Source organism: Pelophylax lessonae (genome assembly GCF_965119305.1).
Source record: "Pelophylax lessonae genome assembly, chromosome: 9".
Taxonomy (NCBI): Eukaryota; Metazoa; Chordata; class Amphibia; order Anura; family Ranidae; genus Pelophylax; species Pelophylax lessonae.
Genome location: NC_138776.1, coordinates 32,563,223 through 32,587,447, shown reverse-complemented (window position 1 = coordinate 32,587,447; position 24,225 = coordinate 32,563,223). Strand labels below are relative to the sequence as shown.

The 24,225-nt window shown below is 44.2% G+C and overlaps 1 protein-coding gene across 1 annotated transcript in view; it reads right to left on the bottom strand.

The window, feature by feature from the left end:
* Window positions 1-2,783: 2,783 nt before the first annotated feature.
* The window catches only part of LOC309563656 (transient receptor potential cation channel subfamily V member 6-like), a 62,758-nt gene continuing 41,316 nt past the window's right edge, over window positions 2,784-24,225 (bottom strand). Inside the window, exons 12-15 of the mRNA XM_082268230.1 lie at window positions 21,801-21,867; window positions 14,915-15,183; window positions 13,311-13,417; window positions 2,784-3,099 (exon numbers count right to left, since the gene is read on the bottom strand). Coding sequence (XP_082124356.1) covers window positions 2,850-3,099; window positions 13,311-13,417; window positions 14,915-15,183; window positions 21,801-21,867 — 693 coding nt within the window. The 3' untranslated portion in view covers window positions 2,784-2,849. The remainder of the gene's footprint in view (window positions 3,100-13,310; window positions 13,418-14,914; window positions 15,184-21,800; window positions 21,868-24,225) is intronic.

Here is a 24,225-nt window from a genome sequence, read left to right as displayed (position 1 = left end):
AAACGCAGCTAAAATGTGCATCCCTTGGCAATGGCTATCCACATTCAACCCCCCTTCTCCACGATCCGAGACTGGATTAATCGAGTAAAAAGAATTACTGACATGGAGGAAATGGTTGCCCAAGCCAATGAATCATTCCCAACTTTTTATAAAACTTGGTCCTTATGGCTGTCTTTTACAGAATCTGCTGCTTTCCTTGACATAATGAGGCCTACTGTATCCTGTCCTCTCACCAGCCCTTGACTCTTACTACTTTATCTACGGCCTCTACACATACATTTCCCAAACTATTCCCCCCCCCTTATTTTTTTTCTCTTTCTTTCCCCCCTCCCCCTCCCACCCTTTCCCTTACCATCTCCCTACACTGATCAAGAATATTTAGCTGATAACTGAATCAGCTGTGAAAATTCCAAGATGCCCATCCACTGCAGAAAGAGATGACCCTCTTGCCACAGACCCAATATACTCTTTAGTTGGTTTGTACCTAACCGAACCACCTCATGCTAAACAAGCCTGCTCCCCCGAACCGGTCTTGACACAGTTTGTTCCCCTTAGGAGTGCCTGGACCTTTGGGGGATCTGGCAACTGGCCCCCTAAGATACCATGTAACTCCCCATCAACGAGGCGCCATAAGACCGCTATGGTCTACAAAATATGTTGTTTCTTGGTTAAGCCCCGTACACACGTACCGAATGTCGGCTGAACGATCGGCTGTCTTTTATCCGGTGCTGTTCTGTCGGCTGAAAAGTGCAAAAGACTGCACACGAATTTTGTCGGCCAACAACAGCCGACTGCAGAAGTGATGTCATGTGATGGTTAACTTTCCTTGTCTTTTTTCTTTTCTGAGCATGCCCAGTCTTGCTAATCTGCTGTTTGTCGGCCGAATTCTGTACTGACTAGCGAACAATCGGCCGTTCTGGTGACGGCCAACAAAAATTTTAAAGTCTGCACGACAGATTCTGTTCGGCCGAAAATGCGCTGTCGGCTGTCGGAAGCATCATACTAACAAGCCTACAATCGGCCGATCGGTCGTCGGCCGAATATTTACGGCTGACAATCGGGGCTTAAATCACATGGATGTTTATCAATGTTTCCATACTGACTTTTGCTTGTAACGATATACTAACATATATGCATAGGTTTATGTTCTTTTGAATTTTAGCATTTTGGAATTTTCTATATACACGTTGTTTAAACTTTGATAAAACGTTTATTCAAAATAATAAAATATGCACTGTTAGACTCGATTCACACTAGCGCGACTTGTCAGGTGACTTGTCAGCCTGACAAGTCGAGCTCCCTCGAGGTCCATTGACTGCTACAGAACCCGTTCTAATAGGAGCGACACAAGTCACTCCGACTTAGAAAAAGGGTCCTGTACTACTTCGATACATTATCCATTATGTGAAGTCCATGCAAGTCGCTCCGAAATCGTGGTGCATGGGAATGCACAAGTTGCCCCCGAAGTAGTACAGAGTCGTACCGCCCCAGTGTGAACCGACTCTAACTGTACTAATGACACTGGCAGGGAAGGGGTTAACATCAGGGGCAATCAAAGGGTTAAATGTGTCCCTAGGGGGTGCTTTCTAACTGTGTGGGGGATGGTCTGACTGTGGGAAGACGGAGATCCGTGTTACTGTTTAGCAGGAACACAAGATCTCTATCTTCTCCCCTAATAGAACGGTGATCTGCCTTGTTTACATTTCTGCCTCTCTTGGGAACGATCGGTGGATCCGCTGACTGGCTACTGCTGTGTCCAATCAAGAAGAAGCCAAGAAGAAGATGCAGCTTACAGGTACGTCGTTTCGCGCAAGCATTAAAAGATGGTCAGTATGTGATTGATTCCATTCCTCGCATATTCAGGAAAACCCAACTTAAGCGGATGAAAAAACTTCCCCTCCTAATAGTTTCTCACAAGCAGCAGAATGCGCCCAAAGAGAGAGCAGTCGCTGTATTTATTATTGTGCATCACAGGATAAATGTATTGTCATTGCTATACTTATTGATTCATCATTCCACAAATTTTTATTCATTTATTTATGCATGTATTTTTACACTTATTTATGTATTTGGTAGAAGGTTTGTATATATTGTTTTTTTTAATTGATTCATTTTGCATTGATATGACACATGTATAGGTGTACCATTAGCGCCCCCTATATTTCATGTTCTCTTTTCACCTTGGCCACCAGTCATAGCAACACTGCAGTACACATTGGGGTTGATTTACTAAAACTGAAGGGTGAAAAATTTGGTGTAGCTCTGCATGGTAGCCAATCACCTTCTAACTTCTAACTAAGCTTTGACAACAAAACCTGGAAGCCAATTGTTTTTTTTTTTTTTGTTTGTTTTTTTTTTTGCACTTTTTAGTTTTAGTAAATAACCCCCAGTGTGTTTCACACTTTCTGCAGCCAAGAGGAAACTACCTCCACCATGAAAAGGCCAGCTGGTTGTACTTCCCTTCCTGGCCAAATGTTCCCGGTCCTCCACTGATACAAAGTGATGTTCTTTTCCATTGGAAAAAGTTGGCAGGTTTGCATGTTCGCAAGTTCCAAAAGCAACCTCAAAAATAAAATGGTTTGCCCCGGATAACCTTCTCCTTCCTAAATGTATTGAACCTTCTGTGTTCCTGCATGGTAGTGTCCCAGAAAGTGTGTGTTCAGTATTTCTGGAAAGGCACTTGAGACCTTCAGCAGCGCATGCTCAAATCAGCACCCTGCACAGGAAAAAGCCCATGTGCATTCTACACTTTGGGTGCATTCAAGTGCATTTTTCCATTGAAAGGTGCTGTCCAATATACAATGTATGCAAGGCATGCATTATCAAGTGTTTGAATGAACACGGATACACTAAATGTAGTAGACTTCTGGTTCTGAGTCTTTGGGGAGGGTAGAAGTGCCTTGTAAATGATCGATGGTGGCTTTGCGGAGGATCTGCCAGCCCCGACTGGATCTTCTCTTAGGTTGGGGATTTTGATCCTCTCCACTATTTTTGCTACTGCTTGTGGTAGAGTTATTCTTGATAGCCTCAGTCTCTGATGATACACCTCCCTGCATATGCAGGGCTTCCAAATTGTGTTCCTCCTCCGAGTTCTTCACACTAAAAAGAAAAATAAGATTTCAGGGTGGCTAGATAAAATGGAAATACATATAAATCAAATGTTTTACCTTTCAAAGGAATTGTAAAATAAAACTCCTACTCTTGAGATCTACTAACAATAAGGTTCTATGGGATCGATTTACTAAAGGCAAATAATGGCACTTTTCAACTGCATGGAACCGAACGGTTCGGCTCGCTTTTGTGCTTTTCAACTGCTGGTACCGCATGGTACGGTGTAGGAACGGTTCGGCACGGTACGGCGGCGCTTTTCCACTACGTGGAACTGAACGGTACGGCTCGCTTAAACAGTACCACCTCGGTTGTGGTTCCAACAGGGCCATAACGGTACCATATCCCACAATCCTTTGCATGCAGCCTTGACTGTTTGTCACTACTAGCCACTGATTGGTCAGAGAATCATTGTTATCCCAACCACTTACTTTAGTACTACTTTAGTGGAAAAGCAAACCATACCAAACTGTACCGAACTGTTCCAACACCATACCATGCGGTAACAGCAGTGGAAAACCAAACCAGGCAAAGCAGGGCTGAGTAGAGCCGAGCCGGAACTTGCAGTGGAAAAGTGCCATTAAATGTGCACTTTGCAACTGCAGTTGCACTCTACAAGGGCATTTGCTCAAAAGTTTAGTAAATGAGGGGAAGCTCCACTGACTTCTGTCATCCAATCACAAAATGCTGGTTTTTTTTTTCCATTTTCCTTGCATGTGATTGGGTATTCTTTACAAAGCGAAGCGTCACCTCATTTTTCTAAGCTCTGGAGCAAATGCCCTTGCAGAGTGCACATTCTATTTGCCTTTAGTAAATCAAACCTAATGTGTTAGCAGGGTAGGGGGGGGGAGGGCAACTTTTTGTAGACTAGGTGACATTGCATCAATTCTTTCTCCTCTTTGGACTACTAGGCAGCATGACCACCGCCTTGACACCAACCCTGAGATCACCTCCTGTAAATCCAACCAGACATTTTCTTCTACTGTCCATAAGCCTACAGCAGGCTTTCTCCATCGTTTTTACCCCAGAGGGACCCCTAAAACAATTTTTAGTTCTCAGGAAACCCTTACAAAAAGCAATTCACTTTGGGTCAATAGGGGAAAATACCCATTCCATCGATGGTAAGTGAGAGGAATGCCCCTTACAGTGGTCGTCAGAATGCCATCCTTACAGATAGCTAAAAAGATCATTTGGTCATGCATATGGCTATGCCAAGTAGCCATGGTCCTATATGTATGCATGTACTATCAGATGGGAGGTCGAATAGCCACAGCCCAAGGAACCCTTAGCAATCTCCGAAGGAACTCTAGGGCTCCACAGAACCCTGGTTGAGAATGATTGGGCTTCAGAGCACACAATTAGGTGCAAGACTGATTTTAGCTTACAGCTAGCTTGTGGCAGTTGAGTGTAAAGTCCTATTTCAGGATATTGCTCCGGATGAATTGAGGAACCAATACTACGTGACTATTGAAGGAAGAATTCAGAAAGATTATAGTAGCCCAGAAGATGAAAACTGGGGTCCCATCCTGTTAAGTACAGCAATTTCCTCTTCAGTTGTTCAAAGGATTCTCATGGACAAGTCACCTCTACTGTATATTTTCTTTCATGAAATGCTAATTTGAAGCGTTGGTAAGTATAAAAAGAACTGCCGCACTAAAGTAACAAAGGGGTTGGTTTACGAAAACTGTAGAGTGCAAAATCTGGTGCAGTTCTGCATAGAAACCAATCAGCTTCCAGGTTTTATTGCCAAAGCTTAATTGAACAAGCTGAGGTTAGAAGCTGATGGGCTACCATGCACAGCTGCACTGGATTTGGTACTTTCCGGGTTTTAGGCTCGGCTCACACTTCCGCGACTAAAGCCTCGTACACACGCAACGATTATCGGCCGACCGATCGGCCGTCTTTTGTCCAGTGTTGTGTTGGTTGAAATGTGCTCTAGACTTGCACTGGACTTTTGTTGGCCAACAAAAACCAACTTCAGAAGTGATGTCATGTGATGGTTTACTTTCCGTGTGTTTTTTCTTCTCTGAGCATGCCCAGTCTTGCGCATCAGATTTTTGTCTGCCGAAATCTGTACTGACTGACGGAAAATCGGCCGTTCTGTTGATGGCCAACAAAAATTTTATAGCATGCACACCAGATTTTGTTTGGCCGAAAAGTCGGAGTCGGTTTTCGGAAGCATCATACTAACAAGCTGAAAATCGGCCGATCGGACGTTGGCCGAAAATTCACGGCCAACAATCGTTGCGTGTGTACGAGGCTTTAGGATCCGACTTGTGAGACCCTAGGTCGCATGACATGTGAAATCCATGCGAGCTGTCTTAATTAGCATTACTAAAGTCGCTCCGACCTTAAAAAGGTTCCTATACTACTTCAAGGCGACTTGTATCCAACTTGTGCCTCAAACTAGTACTCAAGTCACCAGGAAGTCTCCTGGAAAAGTCTCGCCTTAGGTCCCGAGAGTGAGAACTGAACCTTAGTAAATCAACCCAAAAGTGCTTTCCTTATTCCCTCAAAGTACTATACATTACACACTCTACTAGAGTAATTTGTACCAATAGTGACCATCAAATGTGAATAAAGTGAATACTTCAAAAAGCAGAAAAGTTCATATAATAGCAGAGGTTTTTTTTGTGTTTTCCTTGTTCAACATTTTATTGAAGCTTATCGCAGTGAACAATATTAAAAAATGAACATAAACAATATCTGATCTACATTAGGATCCAGTAAGTAATTTCATAAAGAAAGGTACAGATGATAGAACATCAACAAACAACATGTGTGGGCAATGTAATAATTCTACATATTGAATGTAGAGTAAGACGAGTTGCCAGATGCCCCCAGGCACCCCGTCTGGGAGCTACTGTAACTGTGCCGTGGAAGGAAGACAACCCGGTCAACCATTAGTTTTTTCTTGTTCAAAAACATTGAAAAAGAAAAATAGTAGGTTCCAATATAAACGTACTAGTAATAACGTAAGTGTAGTGAACATTAGGTACAGTATCTCACAAAAGTGAGTACACCCCTAACATTTTTGTAAATATTTTATTATATCTTTTCATGTGACAACGCTGAAGAAATGACACTTTGCTACAATGTAAAGTAGTGAGTGTACAGCTTGTATAACATTGTAAATTTGCTGTCCGCTCAAAATAACTCAACTCAACTCAACAACCTTCTTAGCGCTATTGCCGAGCATGGCTCGGGGTTAAATTTCAGAGCCAAAAGCGGTAACCCCGAGCCACACTCGGGGTACCGCCAGAAGCATCGCTGGATCCTGTAAAAGAGGTTACTTACCTTGTCACCGGGATCCAGCGATGTATGCGAGTGGTATGCGGCGGCGGATCTTCCTCCCGATCCTCTCCGTGCCCCGGCTTCCGTCTCCTGCGACGCGACGTTCGCAGGGGGGTGGAACCGGCGGCAAATTCAAATGTAAAACACACCAAACACACTGATACTATTCAAAATAAAATAAATTCACATTACATTGCCCCCCAGTGCCCTTTCCTGCAGTTTTACTGTACTTTATATATATATATATATATACATACATACATACTTTAACTCATTTATAGTTTTTTATTATATTATAATTTATACATTTTGTGTTTCAAACTTTATCATACCCAAGATGTTATAAAGAAGAACGCACAGTAAAAAAAAAATATGTAAATAGTTGGTTTGGGCTGCTCATTCTCAAGAATTACATGCAAAATAATGGTACCGCTTTCAGCACCTAAAATCCAAAAGAATCATACCGCCAGGGAGGTTAATGTCCAAACCGCTGGCAACAAAAGTGAGTACACCCCTCAGTTAAAATGTCCAAATTGAGCCCAAAGTGTCAATATTTTGTGTGGCCACCATTATTTTCTGGCACTGCCTTAACCCTCTTTGGCATGGAGTTCATCAGAGCTTCACAGGTTGCCACTAGAGTCCTTTTCCACTCCTCCATGAGGACATCACGGAGCTGGTGGATGTTAGAGACCTTGCGCTCCTCCACCTTCTGTTTGAGGATGCCCTACAGATGTTCAATAGGGTTTAGGTCTGGAGACATGCTTGGCTAGTCCATTACTTTTACCCTCAGCTTCTTTAGCAAGGCAGTGGTCGTCTTGGAGGTGTGTTTGGGGTCGTTATCATGTTGGAATACTGCCCTGCGGCCCAGTCTCCGAAGGAAGGGAATCATGCTCTGCTTCAGTATGTCACAGTACATGTTGGCATTCATGGTTCCCTCAATGAACTGTAGCTCCCCAGTAATTCATGTCCTTAGTCTGCTTGTCTTCAGCAAACCGTTTGCAGGCTTTCTTGTGCATCATCTTTAGAAGAGGCTTCCTTCTGGGATGACAGCCATGCAGACCAATTTGATGCAGTGTGCGTCGTATGATCTGAGCAATGACAGGCTGACCCCCCACCCCTTCAACCTCTGCAGCAGTGCTGGGAGCACTCCTACGTCTATTTCCCAAAGACAACCTCTGAATATGATGCGGAGCACGTGCACTCAACTTTTTTGGTCGACCATGGCGAGGCCTGTTCTGGGTGGAACCTGTTCTGTTAAACCTCTGTATGGTCTTTGCCAAAGTGCTGCAGCTCAGTTTCAGGGTCTTGGCCACCTTCTTATAGCCTAGGCCATCTTTATGTAGAGCAACATTTCTTTTTTCAGATCCTCAGAGAGTTCTTTGCCATGAGGTGCCATGTTGAACCTCCAGTGACCAGTATAAGAGAGTGAGAGCGATAACACCAAATGTAATACACCTGCTCCGCATTCACACCTGAGACCTTGTAACACTAACGAGTCACATGGCACTGGGGAGGGAAAGTGGCTAATTGGGCCCAATTTGGATATTTTCACTTAGGGGTGTACTCACTTTTGTTGCCAGCAGTTTAGACATTAATGGCTGTGTGTTGGGTTATTTTGAGGGGACAGCAAATTTACACTGTTATACAAGCTGTACATTCACTACTTTACATTGTAGCAAAGTGTCATTTCTTCAGTGTTGTCACATGAAAATATAAAATAAAATATTTACAAAAATGTGGGAGGTGTACTCACTTTTGTGAGATACTGTAGGTACAGTTACACAATGTATGGAAGTCAGTAAGGAATGTGTCACGTGGAGTGGTCATTCAAAGAACGATGTGGTAGGATAATTTGTTATATGTATATTGAAATGATACGGATAAACTACCCATTAACAGTAAGGGTAAGGAGCTGGGGGGAAGAGGAAGTGGAGGGGGGGAATTAGATCTCCTATGGCATGTCCAAATGCTGATGATGGTGGTAGCAAATAGGAATCCTTATGGAGGAGAGAGTTGATGAACACAGGAGATCAGGGAGACTGTAGAATAAGGTGAGTAATACATTTATGTTGAGATAAGCCTGGTTAGGAAACCGAGCCAGGAGAAGGGAAGCTGCGGGGGTAGGTTAGGATGGAGACTGAGGGGTGGAGACTGAGCGGGGGAGGGCAGGGCAAGGGGTAGGGGTAGAGGAGACCAAAAGAGGGGGGGTTAGGGGCATACGGGAGGGGGGGGGAGTGGAGAGGGTGGAGGAAAAATTAGGGAAAAGAGGGGGGGGGGGACCCCACGTAAGGGGGGAGGAGTAGGGGTATGGTGGCAGGCCAAGGGTAGGGTTAGCCTCTGGGGGAATCCAGGATGGTGAAGGATTTAAGGGTTCTAGTAGATGATAGACTAAGTAATAGCATGCAATGTCAAGCTGCAGCTGTCAAAGCCGGCAGAATATTAGCATGCATAAGGAAGAGGATATACAATATTCCAGAGACAAAGCTATAATCCTAAAACTTTATAAAACTCTGGTCCGACCACACCTGGAGTATTCTGTCCAGTTCTGGTCACCAATCCTCAGAAGGGACGGGCTGGAACTGGAGAGAGTCCAAAGAAGGGAAACTAAACCAATTGAGGGGATTGGAGGACCTAAATTATGAGGAGCGATTACAAGCACTTAATTTATTCTCCTTGGAGAGGAGAAGCCTGAGAGGGGACATGATAGCGATTTACAAGTACCTCAATGGCGATCCCAGCATGGGTAAAAAACTACTTAGAATCAAGGAGTGCAAGAGGACACGTGGCCACACAATGCAATTAGAGGAGAGGCGGTTTAACCTAAAGCTGCGTAAGGGGTTCTTCACTGTAAGGAAGGTGAGAATGTGGAACTCTCTTCCACAATTGGTGGTAGCTGCGGGGAGTATGGCTGCTTTATAAAAGACTATTGGATGTGCATCTCACAGATCACAACATTCAGGGTTATGGGAAATGATCAGGTCACTGACACACACACACCTGTACAGGTTGAACTGGATGGACTGTTGTCTTTATTCAACCTCAACTACTATGTATCTATTTTGCACAGGTTATGGACGCAATAGGGTCTCATCAAAACCCGGGGGGTAGGAAGTGGGTCACCTGAAGGGTTCCAGAGCATCATAGCCCAGTTTTTACATTTTGTTGGGCTACGGCATTCCCAAATACACAATCGTGCTCCTTAAAACAAAGTTGTGCCAGTGTTCCTTATTGTTTAATAGTGTTCTTACACCGTGCTTGTTAAATTCATTTTATGGACTATAATACACCTCCTTCACTCTGTGTTCCCAAACAGTGCTCACACCCAATAGAATGTGCACTCCGAAACCTTGTGACCCTCTTTGGTTAATAGGTGGGCCTACACCAGCTCTCTTTAGTTCTTATTCTTCCAACCATTTTTCAGGTCACTCCTCTTTTCTTAGCTGTAAATCCTCCTTTCTTTAGTTCTCCAGGAATAAATTGCTATTAAAGTGCTATTATATGAACTTTACTGATTTTTGAAGTATTCACTTTATTCACATTTGATGGCCACTATTGATAGAAATTCGTAGAGTGTAATGTAATGTATAGAACTTTTAGGGAAGAAGGAAGGCACTTTGTTACTTTACACTTGGCACTTCTTTCTATATTTACCTATGATTGTTGACGACCCATATGAAGGGAGTCAGTTTGGTGTCTAGCAGCTTTCGCTAATATACACTATATTGTCAAAAGTATTGGGACGCCTGCCTTTACATGTTAAAGAACTTTAATGGCATCCCAGTCTTAGTCCGTAGGGTTCAATATTGAGTTGGCCCACCCTTTGCAGCTATAACAGCTTCAACTCTTCTGGGAAGGCTGTCCACAAGGTTTAGGAGTGTGTCTAGAAGCGCATTTGTGAGGTCAGGCACTGATGAGGATGAGAAAGGCCTGGCTTGCAGTCTCCACTCTAATTCATCCCAAAGGTGTTCTATTGGGTTGAGGTCAGGACTCTGTGCAGGCCATTTAAGTTCCTTCACCCCAAACTCATTCATGTCTTCATGGACCTTGCTTTGTGCACTGGTCTAAATCATTTGGTGGAGGGGGGATTATGGTGTGGGGTTGTATTTCAGGGGTTGGGTTTGGCCCCTTAGTTCCAGTGAAGGGAATTCTTAAGGCGTCAGCAAACCAAGACATTTTGGACAATTTCATGCTCCCAACTTTGTGGGAACAGTTTGAGGATGGCCCCTTTCTGTTCCAATATGGCTGCACACCAGTGCATAAACAAGGTCCATAAAGACATGGGTGAGCGAGTTTGGGGTGGAAGAAGTTGACTGGCCTGCACAGAGTCCTGACCTCAACCCGATAGAACACCTTTGGGATGAATTAAAGCAGAGACTGCGAGCCAGGCCTTCTCCTCCACATCAGTGCCTGACCTCACAAATGTGCTTCTGGAAGAATGGTCAATCATTCCCATAGACACACTCCTAAACCTTGTGGACAGCCTTTCCAGAAGAGTTGAAGCTGTTATAGCTGCAAAGGGTGGGCCAACTCAATATTGAACTCTACGGACTAAGACTGGGATGCCATTAAAGTGTAAAGGCAGGTGTCCCAATACTTTCGACAATATAAAGTATATTTCTTCAAATAGTAGCACAGGATTGTATACCTGTTTAATTTGCAGAGCTGAACTGGAAATGGTTCAGGTTACTACACCCTGCTGAAAATTCTGAATTACTCCCTTTACACTGCTATACTCCACTATAGCCCCACACCCACAGCAAACTTTTGCTCTTAGAAGGCATGCAACAGATTTGCTTTTAAAATCTAACTCCAGGTTTAGTGAACTTTAACCACTTTACCACTGGAGGATTTTGCTGTCTTACGTCTGGGCCACTTTTTGCGATTCGGCGCTGTGCAACTTTAACTGACAATTGCGCGGTCGTGCGATGCCGTACCCAAACGAAATTTACGTTCTTTTTTTCCCACAAACAGAGCTTTCTTTTGGTGGTATTTGATCACCTGTGCGATTGTTACCTTTTGCGCTATAAACAAAAACAGAGCGTTTATTTTGAAAAAAATAACAATATTTTTAACATTTTTTTATATGAAATTCCCCCCCCCCAAAAAAAAAATGTAAAAATCAAATTTTTTTTAAATTTTTGGCCAATTTGTTTTCTGCTACCAATGTTTGGTAAAAAAAAATCATGATAAGCATATTTTGATTGGTTTGCGCAAAAGTTATTGCGTTTACTAAGGGAAAGATTTCTGTCAGTTTTTTTTTAACGCGTAATGGCAGCGATCTGCGATTTTTTTTGCGGGACTGCGACATTGCGGCGGACAGATCGGACCCTTGACTGACATTTTTGACACTTTTGGGGGTACCAGTGACATTACTGCAGTAATCAGTGCTATATATATGCACTGTTACTGTAAAAATGACACTGGCAGGAAAGGGGTTAATTTTATTGGAGAGGGAGGGGTTAATGTATGCCTGGTGCTTACTAACGTGTGTGGGGGGAGGGGACGGTGTGACACAGGCACAGATTGCAGGTTCAGCTATGCTGAACCATGCTATCTGTCCCTGCCTGTCACTTAGGAGATCCGCCCGCTCTGTTTACACAAGCGGGCGGATCTCCTCACTCGATCCCCGACGATCGGGGAAGAGCAGCGGCGATCGCCGCCGCTCCTCCCCTGGCCCGACTCCCGCTGTGACTGGAAACAGCGGGAGCGAGCCTCCGGCGGCGCGCGAGCGCCGCCTACAGGGGGAGGGGTCTACGTCGCTGGACGATAACGAGCCACATAGCAGCAATGTGAGCAGTGGGAAAGTGGTTAAAAAGTTCACCTGGGCCAAGCCGGCCCAAGATGTTCACTAACGCATGCAGCGGCTGTTAGCACTTTATGTAGCCACAGGATCATATCACTGTACAGCAGCGCACCGCACTGCACCTCGTTGTATTCATCCAGAAAACACAAAGCTTCCTGGGAATGGCGGAGCTGGGATATTTAGTTCCTAGGATCTCAGCAAATAGAACGTGACATGACATCAGCTTCTTCTGTGCAGACGTATTGGATACGATACATGTGTTTTCTACATCTTGTCCCATGGGTGTTTTTTTTTTTTTTCTTGTACACCTTTAATGTGGTAATTTTAGTGCAATGTATACAAAGAAGGGAGTAGAGGATGCCAAGGCCATAGACACCCAGGGACAGATAACCATATATTGTGACTCCGCTAATACGAGACTGATACCATATTTACTTCATATGACCCACCGTGGTCTCACTCATCTTACACATTACAGGAACATATCCCCCTTTATGGGAGTGTCCATATTGAGTCAAACTATTTACCGGTCATCGTGGTGCCCTGTTGGTCCCTCTGGGCAGCTACTGCAATTCCTTTCACGCTCTCACGGACTTCGTAGCCCTGAACGGGCCTGTGGGAACTTGGGCATCCCTCCCTACGGTAGCAATACAGTTTTTAACTCGACAGACCGACCCATTCCATAGGTTGTACGCAAAGGATATACTAGGTGCTTTATCTGGAACTTTGGGTGACCCCTGAGGAAGGGCTTCTAAGGCCCGAAACGCGTAGGGTCGGTTCCGGTTCCATGATCGCCTTGTACACCTGAGCGTCCTCATTTGGGTTGGGTTGACTTGTGTCGCTCCTATTAGAACGGGTCCGTAGCTTCCCTATGGGAGGCGCCTCACAGGACGCCCTAGTGTGAACCGGCACTCCAAAAGGGGAAACCTTCTTTGTATACATATCTATCAGGGATGATAGCCACTGACACTGGGCACTGAGTGGGTTAATACTGCCTATCTTTAATTTTAGTGCAAGGTTCACTTTAACATCTGATAGCTGCAGACGTAAAAACAAACAAGAAATCAAAGCAAGATATGTAAAGTGAAATAAAACTGTATAATACCTAAAATACCAGCGGTTCCCAAGCCCGTATTCCGATCCACAAACACCGAGACGAGGTATAAAGTACTGAGGAAGTTTACTCTCCAGCATCACTGTGGTTGCAGCAAGCTGTATGGTAGAAATGAATATATTAGTTAGTAAAGGGGCTACAAAACGTAATAAATTAAAAACGGAGTGGGTCAGGTGGCTGTAGGTGTGATCGCCATCATCCCTAATTCTATAGTCAAAGAATTTTATCCTCATTAACCAATTCCGGACTGCCCACCGCATATATACTGCGGCAGGGCGGCCCGGCTGCGCAAAATTACGTACTGATACGTGATTTTGTGCACAGGTTCTCGGGGGGGGGGGGGGGGGGGAACGCGTGCGTCGCGGGTGATTAGACACAGCGAGAGCCAATCAGCTGGTCTGGTGGCTGCGATGGCCGCCGGCCACCCGCGATCGTGCAGGAGAATGACAGAACAGCGGTTTGCCATTGTAAACAAGGCAGACCACTGTTCTGTCAAAGAGGAACAGAGAGATGTTGTGCTTCAGCTAAGCTGAAACACAGATCTTTCTTTACCTCTAATACATCCACTGCCCACACAGTTAGAAAGCACTCCCTAGGAGCACAATTAACCCCTTGATCACCCCTAGTGTTAACCCCTTCCCTGCCAGTGTCATTTACACAGTAGCAGTGCATTTTTGTAGCACTGATCACACTCTGTATGTCCATTCACACACAGAGCCACAGGTCGACCCCACGCCTCCTTCTATTGACTGGCTCACTGGCTGTGATTGATTGGCTCTCGCTGTTGCCAAAAGCTAATCAGGAGTGTGAGTCCCCGGAGAGGCAAGGCTCTTGTGAAAATCGCTGGATCGAGATCGGGCTCAGGTAAGTATGGGGGGGGGGGCTGCTGCACACAGAAGGTTTTTTTACCTTCATGTGTTGGAAGGCAACATGTTTTTCCTTTACAACCACTTTAGGTTGACATCAGTGCTCTATTATACCTCTACAGTCTGTTAAAACGAATTGAGCGCAAACTGTAATCAGTTTCTTCCCTGGAAAGAGCAGCCAGGGTTTGACAGCTTTAAACCAGAAAGTGCTCAGAGCTGAGCGCTTCCAGGTTTATACTACCCAGGAGAGATCAGTGAACAGATGTTGTCGCTCTCTATACGGACACCTGCCATGGAGGTCCTGGGCACCCAAAAGGGCAAAGTAAGCCCGAGACACATGGCGAGGGGAAAGGAGGTGGCACATTCCTGAGCAGGTAATAGTGATCAGGAGGTTCCACTAAACTGCTAGTCAGGAGAAAAAAATGTAAACAAACTTACAGCCGCGTGTTTGTTTATATGCCGTCACTGCCACCACCACAATCGGTTTAGCAGAGGCGGCAGCGGCGAAATGCTTAATGCATAGTGGGTTTTTACGCATATTCTTTATTATAGTCAGAACTAAACTACAACAAGTTTACAAATTCTTTTTAGTTTTTTTTTTTAGAAATTTCCACACTCAATGCAAACACACTTCCCTGAAATAGTATGTGCATCTGTTATGTGTACAATGCATGAATCAGCTCTTTGTGCTTTCTGGGAAAATACCATAATGCCTTATTTTCAACTGACCTGGGCCCTCCACAGCTCATCTCGCTCCTGCGCCAACCTCCAGTGGGTATCCCCCATCATGGCAATTAATAAATTTAGCATTGCGACGTTGGAGATTAAAGTGAATGGGAAATATATCACACCATACATGACTGGTAGGTCTACGGCGTAGTTGGCTGGTGAGTTGATGACGTTGATGAAGAGCAGGTACGTGCTGTAGAGTGACATAGGATAGCTATAAAACACCCCCATTTGGCTTGGATCCTCTGTCTGGAATGCTATGTACAGTGCTATAATGGAAATAAGAATAAGATTGTTAAAAGGCACAATACAAGGGACATTGTGAGTCCCATATATTCCCAAACTTAGAGCCTTTTTTGGCAAACCATCCTTCCCTCCATTAATGTCCTTCTGCGGCTCCCTTGCTCTAAAAAAAGAGGACTTCCTGCACCTTCAAGGGCAAACCCTTCTCTCCCCCATGAAGTCACCTGCTCAGAAAACTCCATATTTTATATGTCCTCCAAAAAACATTCACTGCCTAAGCTATTCCCCCCCCCCCCCCCCCCTCTATCCCCAGATGGATCTACCATATATGTCCTCTACTAATAGCCTACTCCACCACTAATACTTTTCTGGACTGCAATCCCATCTCCCACCTGCACCATCACAGTAATGCCACTACCCTGTGTACCATCCTTGAACCTAACCTTTCCGCCCCTCTTGCCACCCATCTTAAAGTGACCTCCCTTATAAAAAAGCTAAACCCCATTATTTTGATGCAGTCCCCTTTGCAAACCGATGTGTTTGTCTTAAGCCCCGTACACACGCACCGATTGTTGGCCGTAAATTTTCGGCCAACGTCCGATCGGCCGATTGTCGGCTTGTTAGTATGATGCTTCCGACAACCGACTGCGACTTTTCGGCCGAACAAAATCTGGTGTGCAGGCTGTAAAATTTTTGTTGGCCAGAACGGAACAGAACGGCCGATTGTTCGTCAGTCAGTACAGATTTCGGCAGACAAAAATCAGATGAGCAAGACTGGGCATGCTCAGAGAAGAAAAAACACACGGAAAGTCAACCATCACATGACATCACTTCTGAAGTTGGTTTCTGTCGGCCAACAAAAGTCCAGTGCAAGTCTAGAGCACATTTCAACCAACACAACAACACTGGACAAAAGACGGCCGATCGTTCGGCCGACAATCGGTGCGTGTGTACGAGGCTTTACTCAAACAACTCGTAGGCAGTTGCCTGGTTGGTTACAAGACAGCCATGCCATACCCCTCTCTACAGGCATCAGTTCGGCTGAATCCTGCTCTCTACACACTGTTGAAACTGTGTGTGTTCCCGGCAGGGCTGTCTCCCCACCGGGTTATTTGTGAACCGTAATTTCATTATTTCAATACGAGTTCCTACATTGCACTGGGACTGAGCGTATTATTGCCACTGCACAACGCCGCACCCCATCTTTAAACTCCCCCCTCAACATCCTCCATTCTTCTCTAAACTTCCAAGGATGGCAGACAAGAAAGGCCCGCAGCAAAAAAAAAAAATAAGCGTAGGGCCTCATGGAAGGGTTTAATGGGCTACGGTCGGTCTAGGGTTAAGGCTGTTGGTTCAAGTGGAGGTCAAGGTCAGGGATTGGTCAGTGTCAGGTAGGTGGGGTAGTTAGTGAGAGAAGTGGGGGGGGGGGGGGTTTACTTACGGTTTCAGCACAATTCGTTAGGAGCCAAGGTGAAAGGATCCCTGCCCTCCCGCCCTGGATTGGTTACGTTCTAGGGGGATTGTTTTGCTGGTTGGGTTTGTTGGTGTATCGGGTTTGGTTGGATTGGTTGGTTTGTTTGTGCTGGGTGGTTGGTTTTTGTGTTGGCGGTTGGGGGTCTTTGGAGGCGGTACAATCTGTTGTTGGTAACAAAGTTCATAGAGTGACCCATCTAAGGTATGGAGCCCTCTAGTGTATCCCGGTTAATAGCGGATTAACGGGAAGTGGTAACAACGAGGTATCAGTGGTCAAGTGGGTTATCCCCGAGCTGGTGTTTTGCGGCTGGGGACCGTTTAACGAGTTACACTGATACACAGTCAATTGGAATTTGGTGCCTCCCAAGACCAACAACTCATTTAGGGGATACTGGAGTATTTATGGTTATGTTAATATTTATGTGTTTTGGTTAATTGTGTTAATAAATGGCCCACCGGGCCACTTTTCTCCAAACTGGTGTCACTGGTGTTTCTTTATAGTTTAAGAAAGTGGGTTTAGGGGTTATAGGTAGTAGCCTCGGGAATACCCTATTCAAGTACTGTTAGAAGAGGGCATATGCTGAGAGTGATATTGTAAAGCCCTTTAAAAGGAACCAGGCAAGACAGAATTCTAGAAGTTGTCAGTGCTGGCTTGTTTTTGATGTTTAGTATTTTGCTGTATAGATACCTGTAATAAAAAAATAAGTCCCCTGCATAAAAGCAGTGGTATATTCTCCTCTCTGGCTTTTTGTGTCTCCTACCTCTCCTCTGTTCCACTGCTGCACCCTCAGTAGGACTCTTTGAACATTCAGAGGAGTGTCGGTTGCTGGTGTCCTCGGCCTCTTGCTGTGGTTCCATCCCTCGACCAACTATGTCAGTGGTAGTGATGTAGGGGTTGGACCCAGGTATCTGACACTCCCAAAAGTGTAGGATGCCAAAGATTCTAAGGCCTGTTTCACACGGCCTTTGACTTGTATAAGAGCAATGTGAACATCAAGCTTTGACAAAGCACTCACAGAGCTTTCAGCAAGCTTTGTTGTAAATGTTGATCACAGAACCTAATAGGAGTGTTGATTGCCACTTTAAACAAGCTGCTAGCAGGCTTTAGAACTTCTTGAAGCTTTTTAAAATCCTACTGAAGCCTGCTAGCAGCTTGCTTAAAGTGGCAATCAACACTCCTATTAGGTTCTGTGTTCGACATTTACAACAAAGCTTGCTGAAAGCTCTGTGAACGCTTTGTCAAAGCTTGATGTTCACAGAACCTGTCAGGTGCTCAAAGCCTTTTTCACTCTTCCAATAGATGTATTGAATCTCGGCCTGTTCCTGTTGAACCGACCAAATGTTGATCCATGTGTGGCCTGTTTAACAGCTTGCCGACCGACGCAAGTAGATATACTGCGGCGGTCAGCCCCGGCCAGGCAAAGTGACGTATATATACGTCATTAGCCTGTGACCGGTTTGTGAGCCAATAGCGGGTGAGCGCGCGCCCGCTGAGGCTCGTTCACGGAGGAGTCCGCGCGTGTGACCGGCGGACCCGATGTCCGCCGGTCACACTACGATCGTCGGTAGAGCGGGAGAAAAGCAGGCGGCTTATGTAAACAAGCCGCCTGTCATTCTCCCCTGTGTAAAAATGGAGATCAGACGGTTCTACTATGTAGAACCGTTGATCTCTGTTTTTACAATAGGAGACCTGTCCCACTACAGTCAGAAACACGCCCCTAGGACACACTTAACCCCTCCCTCTCCAATACAGTTAACCCCTTCCCTGCCAGTGTCATTTTTTACAGTTAAGCCCCGTACACACACGCAGATCGTCGTCATACAAATGTTCGTCTTTTCTCCCCGGGATGTCGGTGTCTGTTGAAAAGTGCAAAGACAGCACAAGGACAGCACAAGAATTTTGTCCGCAGACTTCAGCTGACTGCAGAAGTGATGTCATGTAATGGTTAACTTTCCCTGTGTTTTTTATTTTCTGAGCATGCCCAGTCTTGCAAATCTGCGGTCTGTCGGCTGATTTCTGTACTGACAGGCGAACAATCGTCCGTTCTGGTGTCTGCAGACAAAAATTTTCATGTTTGCAAGAAAGACTCTTGTCCGCGGATTGTGTGCAGACATCTGTCGGAGGCACCATACTAACACGCGTACAATCGGCAGATCTTTCGTCCGCCGACGTTTGTATGACGACGATCTGCGTGTGTGTACGGGGCTTAACAGTGCATATATACAGCACTGATTACTGTAGTAATGTCACTGGTAACCCCAAAAGTGTCAAAAATGTCAGTTAAGGGTCCGATCTGTCCGCCGCAATGTCACAGTACCGCAAAAAAAAAAAAACGCAGATCGCCGCCATTACTCGTTAAAAAAAAAAAAACACCAAAAATGACAAAAATCTTTCCCTTTGTTAGTAAACGCGATAACTTTTGCGCAAACCAATCAAAATACGCTTTTTGTGATTTTTTTTTACCAAACATATGTAGCATAAAACAAATGTAAAAAAATTTTGATTTTTACTTTTTTTTTGGGGGGAATTTTATATAAAAAAATGTGAAAAAATATTGTTATTTTTTGCAAAATTTACGCTCTTTTTTTGTTTATAGCGCATGATCAAAAAAAAATCGCACAGGTGATCAAATACCACCAAAAGAAAGCTCTGTTTGTGGGAAAAAAAGGGCGTGAAATTGGTTTAGGTACAGCGTCGCAAGACCGCGCAATTGTCCGTTAAAGTCACGCAGTAAAAAAATCGCAAAAAAAACCCTGGTCGGAATGGGGGTAAAATCTTCCGGGGTTTAAGTGGTTAAAACACTCAGTTTTCTTTAGAAAAGTAGAGGGAAGAATATCAGATTTTTATTTCTGTTTGAGTCCCTGAAGAAGAATTTCCTTCGCTTCCCATCTGCTAAAAAGTCAGCGGGACAGGAATTTATGTAAGGAGATTTTTATTGTCATCACAAAAACAGGTTAAGCTTGCTGTTCACATTGCTCTTATACAAGCTGAAGCCTGGGTAAAACAAGCCTTACGGAAGCTGCAATGCTGGAACAAAGATAAGGTGGGAAACACAGGCCACCGGACCTATCGCAGGGACCTTTCATCTGAATCTTTTTTTAACCACTTAAGCCCCAGCCCTATTTTGGACACTTTTTGTTTACAAGTTAAAAGCAGTATTTTTTCCTAGAAAACTACTTAGAACCCCCAAACATTATGTATATTTTTTTAGCAAAGACTCTGGAGAATAAAATGTCGGTCATTGCAAAACTTTTTGTCAAGCGGTATTTGCGCAGCGGTCTTTAAAACGCCATTTTTTTGGAAAAAAATTGAAAAATCACATTTCACTGCATTTAAAAAATACTAAACAGTAAAGTTAGCCCATTTTTTTTGTATAATGTGAAAGATGATGTCACGCCGAGTAAATAGATACCCAACATGTTACGGTTTAAAATTGCGCCCCCCCCCCCCCCGTGGGATGGCGACAAACTACGGTCAATAGAGATCTCAATCTGCGACGCTTTAAATTTATTTAACGGTTACCAGTTTAGAGGTAGAGTGTAGCTCTTTTTTTTTTAATTATTGCGCACGCTCTGGCGATCGCGGCGATACCTCACATGTGGGGTTTGAACAGCGATTTCATTCGCGGCTCGACTTGCGTATACGTTTTTTTTTGTGCACGAGCTAACGGTGACGGGGGCGGCGAATTTTTTTTTTTTTTTCCTATTTATTTATTTATTTTTTTAAACTTTATTACAGGTTTTTTTTAAAAAAAAAAATCTGATCACTTTTATTGCTGTCACAAGCAATGTAAACATCCCTTGTGACAGCAATATGTGTGACAGGTACACTTTATGGAGGGATCGAGGGTCTAAAAGACCCCTCCACTACACTTCCCTGTATGCAAAACGCCGAAAAACGGCATTTTTGCATACAGCCGTTTTTTAAATTTGCCGCCTTTTGCAGCACAGTAACCCGGAAGTGACGTCATGGACGCCGCCTCCGGGTTACGTCATCGGAGCCCCGATCGATGCCGTTTCCGGCATTCATCGGGACTCCATCCAGCCGGCGGACGTGTCGGCTGGGTGCTCGGGGCTCCCGGTGGGACGGGAGCCCTGGGCAAAGCCACGGAAGGCGGCGGGAGGGGAGGGGACGTCCCCTCCCGCCCCCCCGGGTAACGATCGAGCGGCTCCCAAGCCGCATCGGTCGTTACCGATGGAAAGCCGACCGTCGGCTTCAAACCACGGTACCGGGATGATGCCTCTAACTAGAGGCATCATCCCGGTATAAACCCGCAAAGTGTACCGACGTATCGGTACGTTGATATGCGGTAAGTGGTTAACTTGACAGGATCCTTTTAAAGGAGTTGTGAAGGCAGAAGGTTTTTCATCTTAATTCATTCTATGCATTGGGATAAAAAGCCTTCTGTGTGCAGCAGCCTCCCCAGCACACCCTAGGATCCTTATCCTGTAGTAAAGCTTTGTAAATGGAGCATACTCTGTGCTATCATTAGCATGTAGATTTAAAAGAAATATGCTGATACATATACATTTTTTATTAAGACTTTCATGAAGATGAGGGAATGAGGATGTGACGTAGGCTCTGAAGAAGAGGTCGCTGCCTCGAAACGCGTAAGCCTGTGCAGCTTCAGGGGACGTTTTAATCCTGATCTTGTTGCTGAGGATTTTATATCTATTTGATGAGCTTTTTATAAAGAAACTCGTTTGTGAGTATTTTTAATCTAATATTTTAATAAACCCGTCTAAGAGATAATGCACTAGGCCGGTGCGCCCTTGTGTTTGTTGTCGTTTACACCCTAATACTTACCTGAGCCTCATCTTTATCCAGCAATGTCCACGAGTCCCTCGGCCATCTGGGACTCTTCCTCCTGATTGGCTAAGACACAGCCACAGGGCCATTGGCTCCCGCGGCTGTCAATCAAAGTTAGTTAGCCAATCAAGATAATGGACACACAGAGCTTCAGCTTGGCTTGGGTGCCCCCATAGAAAATTGCTTGCTGTGGGGGCACTCGCCAGGAGGGAGGGGCTAGAAGCAGCAAAGAAGGACCCGAGAAGAGGCTGCCCTGTGCAAACCCACTGCACAGAGCGGGTAAGTATAACAAGTTTGTTATTTTTTTTAAACAAGATTTTACAATCACTTTTGTCAGGATTTGTGGATCAAATGTAGCACCTGTGCCGAAGCCGATGATGACCACCAGCATGAGCCAGAAGAACCTCAGGAGGTCACCAAATATGATCTGAAAAAAATAAAATGCACTTGTTAGGTTTCTCCATTACAAAAACACCTGGTAAAACTAAAAAAAGACACATAATGGCCTGTACACGTGATCAGAAAAGCAATTGAGCGATAATCTGATCGTTAGCACATAGCTTTCAAGAGCCAAAAAAGACAATTCATGCAAGTTTATCAGAAGGGACAAACACGAAAATTTCTCTTGTATGATAGAAGATCGAACGATTTTTGTTTAATCAGTACAGTTGTCGTCCGAAAATACAATACAATACATCACTTTCGAATTTTTATTCTGTCATATGAGAATTTTCATAGCGTTGGTAACCTCTTTTATTTTCGATACGAGACTAGCATGCAAAAAAAATGGATGATCATTGGTCCAATAATCTCATTGTGTGTATCAGGAAATAGGAGCCGATTTACTAAACCTAGAGAATGCAAAAGCTGGTGCAGCTCTGCCACACAGCTTCTAACCAGGGCTGTGGAGTCGGTGGATAAATGTTCCGACTCCGACTCCTTCGTTTTTTTGGACTTCCGACTCCGACTCCCTGACTCCGACTCCTCTGTATTAATATGCGAATGTATTTTATACATTCCTTGAAGGAAAGAAAGGCAACATACATGTCATTACCCAGAGTTGTATAAAGTACTCGAAACCCATACTTGAGTAAAAGTACAAGTGCTCGATCAAAAAATGACTTGAGTAGAAGTGGAAGTGCTCGATCAAAAAGTGACTTGAGTAGAAGTACTAAAGTATTCAACATTTATTGTACTTAAGTATTGCAAGTAGTTTTTTTTTTTAAATTTTGCTACTCAAGTACTGAAAGTAAAAGTATCAGTAGTTTTGAAAAAAAAAATTGCTACTCAAGTACTGAAAGTAAAAGTACAAGTACTGTGTTATGTAGTCATTAAAGAAAGAAGTCAAAAGTTTGAACATCATATTGTTTTTTATTATTTCAAATGCAGCTTTTATTTATACATACAGTAGCATTTATTTTCGTATGCGCTGATAATACACATGTTTTGAGCTTCATGAAACCTGCCATCTACTGTTCTGGCAGTGGTAATTTTTATAATTGTAACGAGTAACTATGCAGCACAAAAAAATAAATATCGGAGTAGAAGTATTGAAATCATTGAAAAAATGTAGTGAAGTAAAAGTGGAAGTAAGAGAAAAAAATTCTACTCTAGGAAAGTACAGATAGCGCCTTTCGGTACTTATGTACAGTAGTGAAGTAGTTCTACTTAGTTACTATACATCTCTGTCATTACCACAGGACTACTGGCTGGGAAGCCAACAGTCTACTGTATTGAACAGTTTAAGCAAAAGACAAACACAATGAAAACACTGGTTCTGTAACGCTTATGCGACGTCGCTTTCCTTTAGCAACTTCCATTTTGTCTAAGAAGGAATCAAAGTCTAAGGCTCCATGTACACGGGACGTTGTTAAAAGTCCCTTTGAATGCTGGAATTTTTAGGACGTTTGAAACGTCCGTTCAGTCGCGTTTGTACCCGCGTTTAGCGGGCGTTTAGTAGCGTTTGCGGGCGTTTGCGTTTAGAAGCGTTCCTAGAGGTCAAAAAAATTATTCCCCTTTAAAATGGAAAAACGCGAACGCTAAACGCGGGTCATAGCGTTCGGACGCGTTCGGACGCGTTTGGGCGTTTGAAACGCCGGGAAACACACGTTCGAACGCAAATAATTGCGTTCTAAAAACAGTCCCTGAACGCAACTGCCTGCAAATGACTGTAAACGACCTGGTGTACATGGACAGATAAGATAAAATGTAGATGGGTTCAGGGGCTTCTGAAAAAAACGCCCAACTGCTCCTAAACGGCCATTTCCAGCGTCCCGTGTACATGGAGCCTAATTCTTCGTTTGAAGAAGATGATCATGAGTTACCACTATTGCTTAAAAGAACTTCATCCTGTGGAGGTATTTCAGGTCGTAATCCCTTCATGCGAACTGCTACATCATAGAGGGCCTTTTTCCCAGTAGCAGTCTGTTCACTGTTCAACAAAAGTCGGCTCATTGGGTCGACATAAATAGCCGCTAACAAGATTTCATTTTCCAGCAAAAGACTCTCTCTTTTCATCATTGAAGATGCAATGCCCTCAGCTATTAACCCTCCATTTTTGTTCAGGCGATATAACAGGCTCTTCCATTCCAAGAGGAATTTACCCGGGGTTAGATCGTCACATTGCAACCTCTTGGAGACAGTGAAGGGGTGAGAAAGACGGTTCTCCAGCTCTTTTGTTTGTGTCCACTGGCTTCCAGTTAATGCAAGATTTTCATTGTCCATTTCTTCTATGAAGTCTTTAAGTGCAAGCAAACGCTTCACCATTAAATAAGTGCTTCCCCAG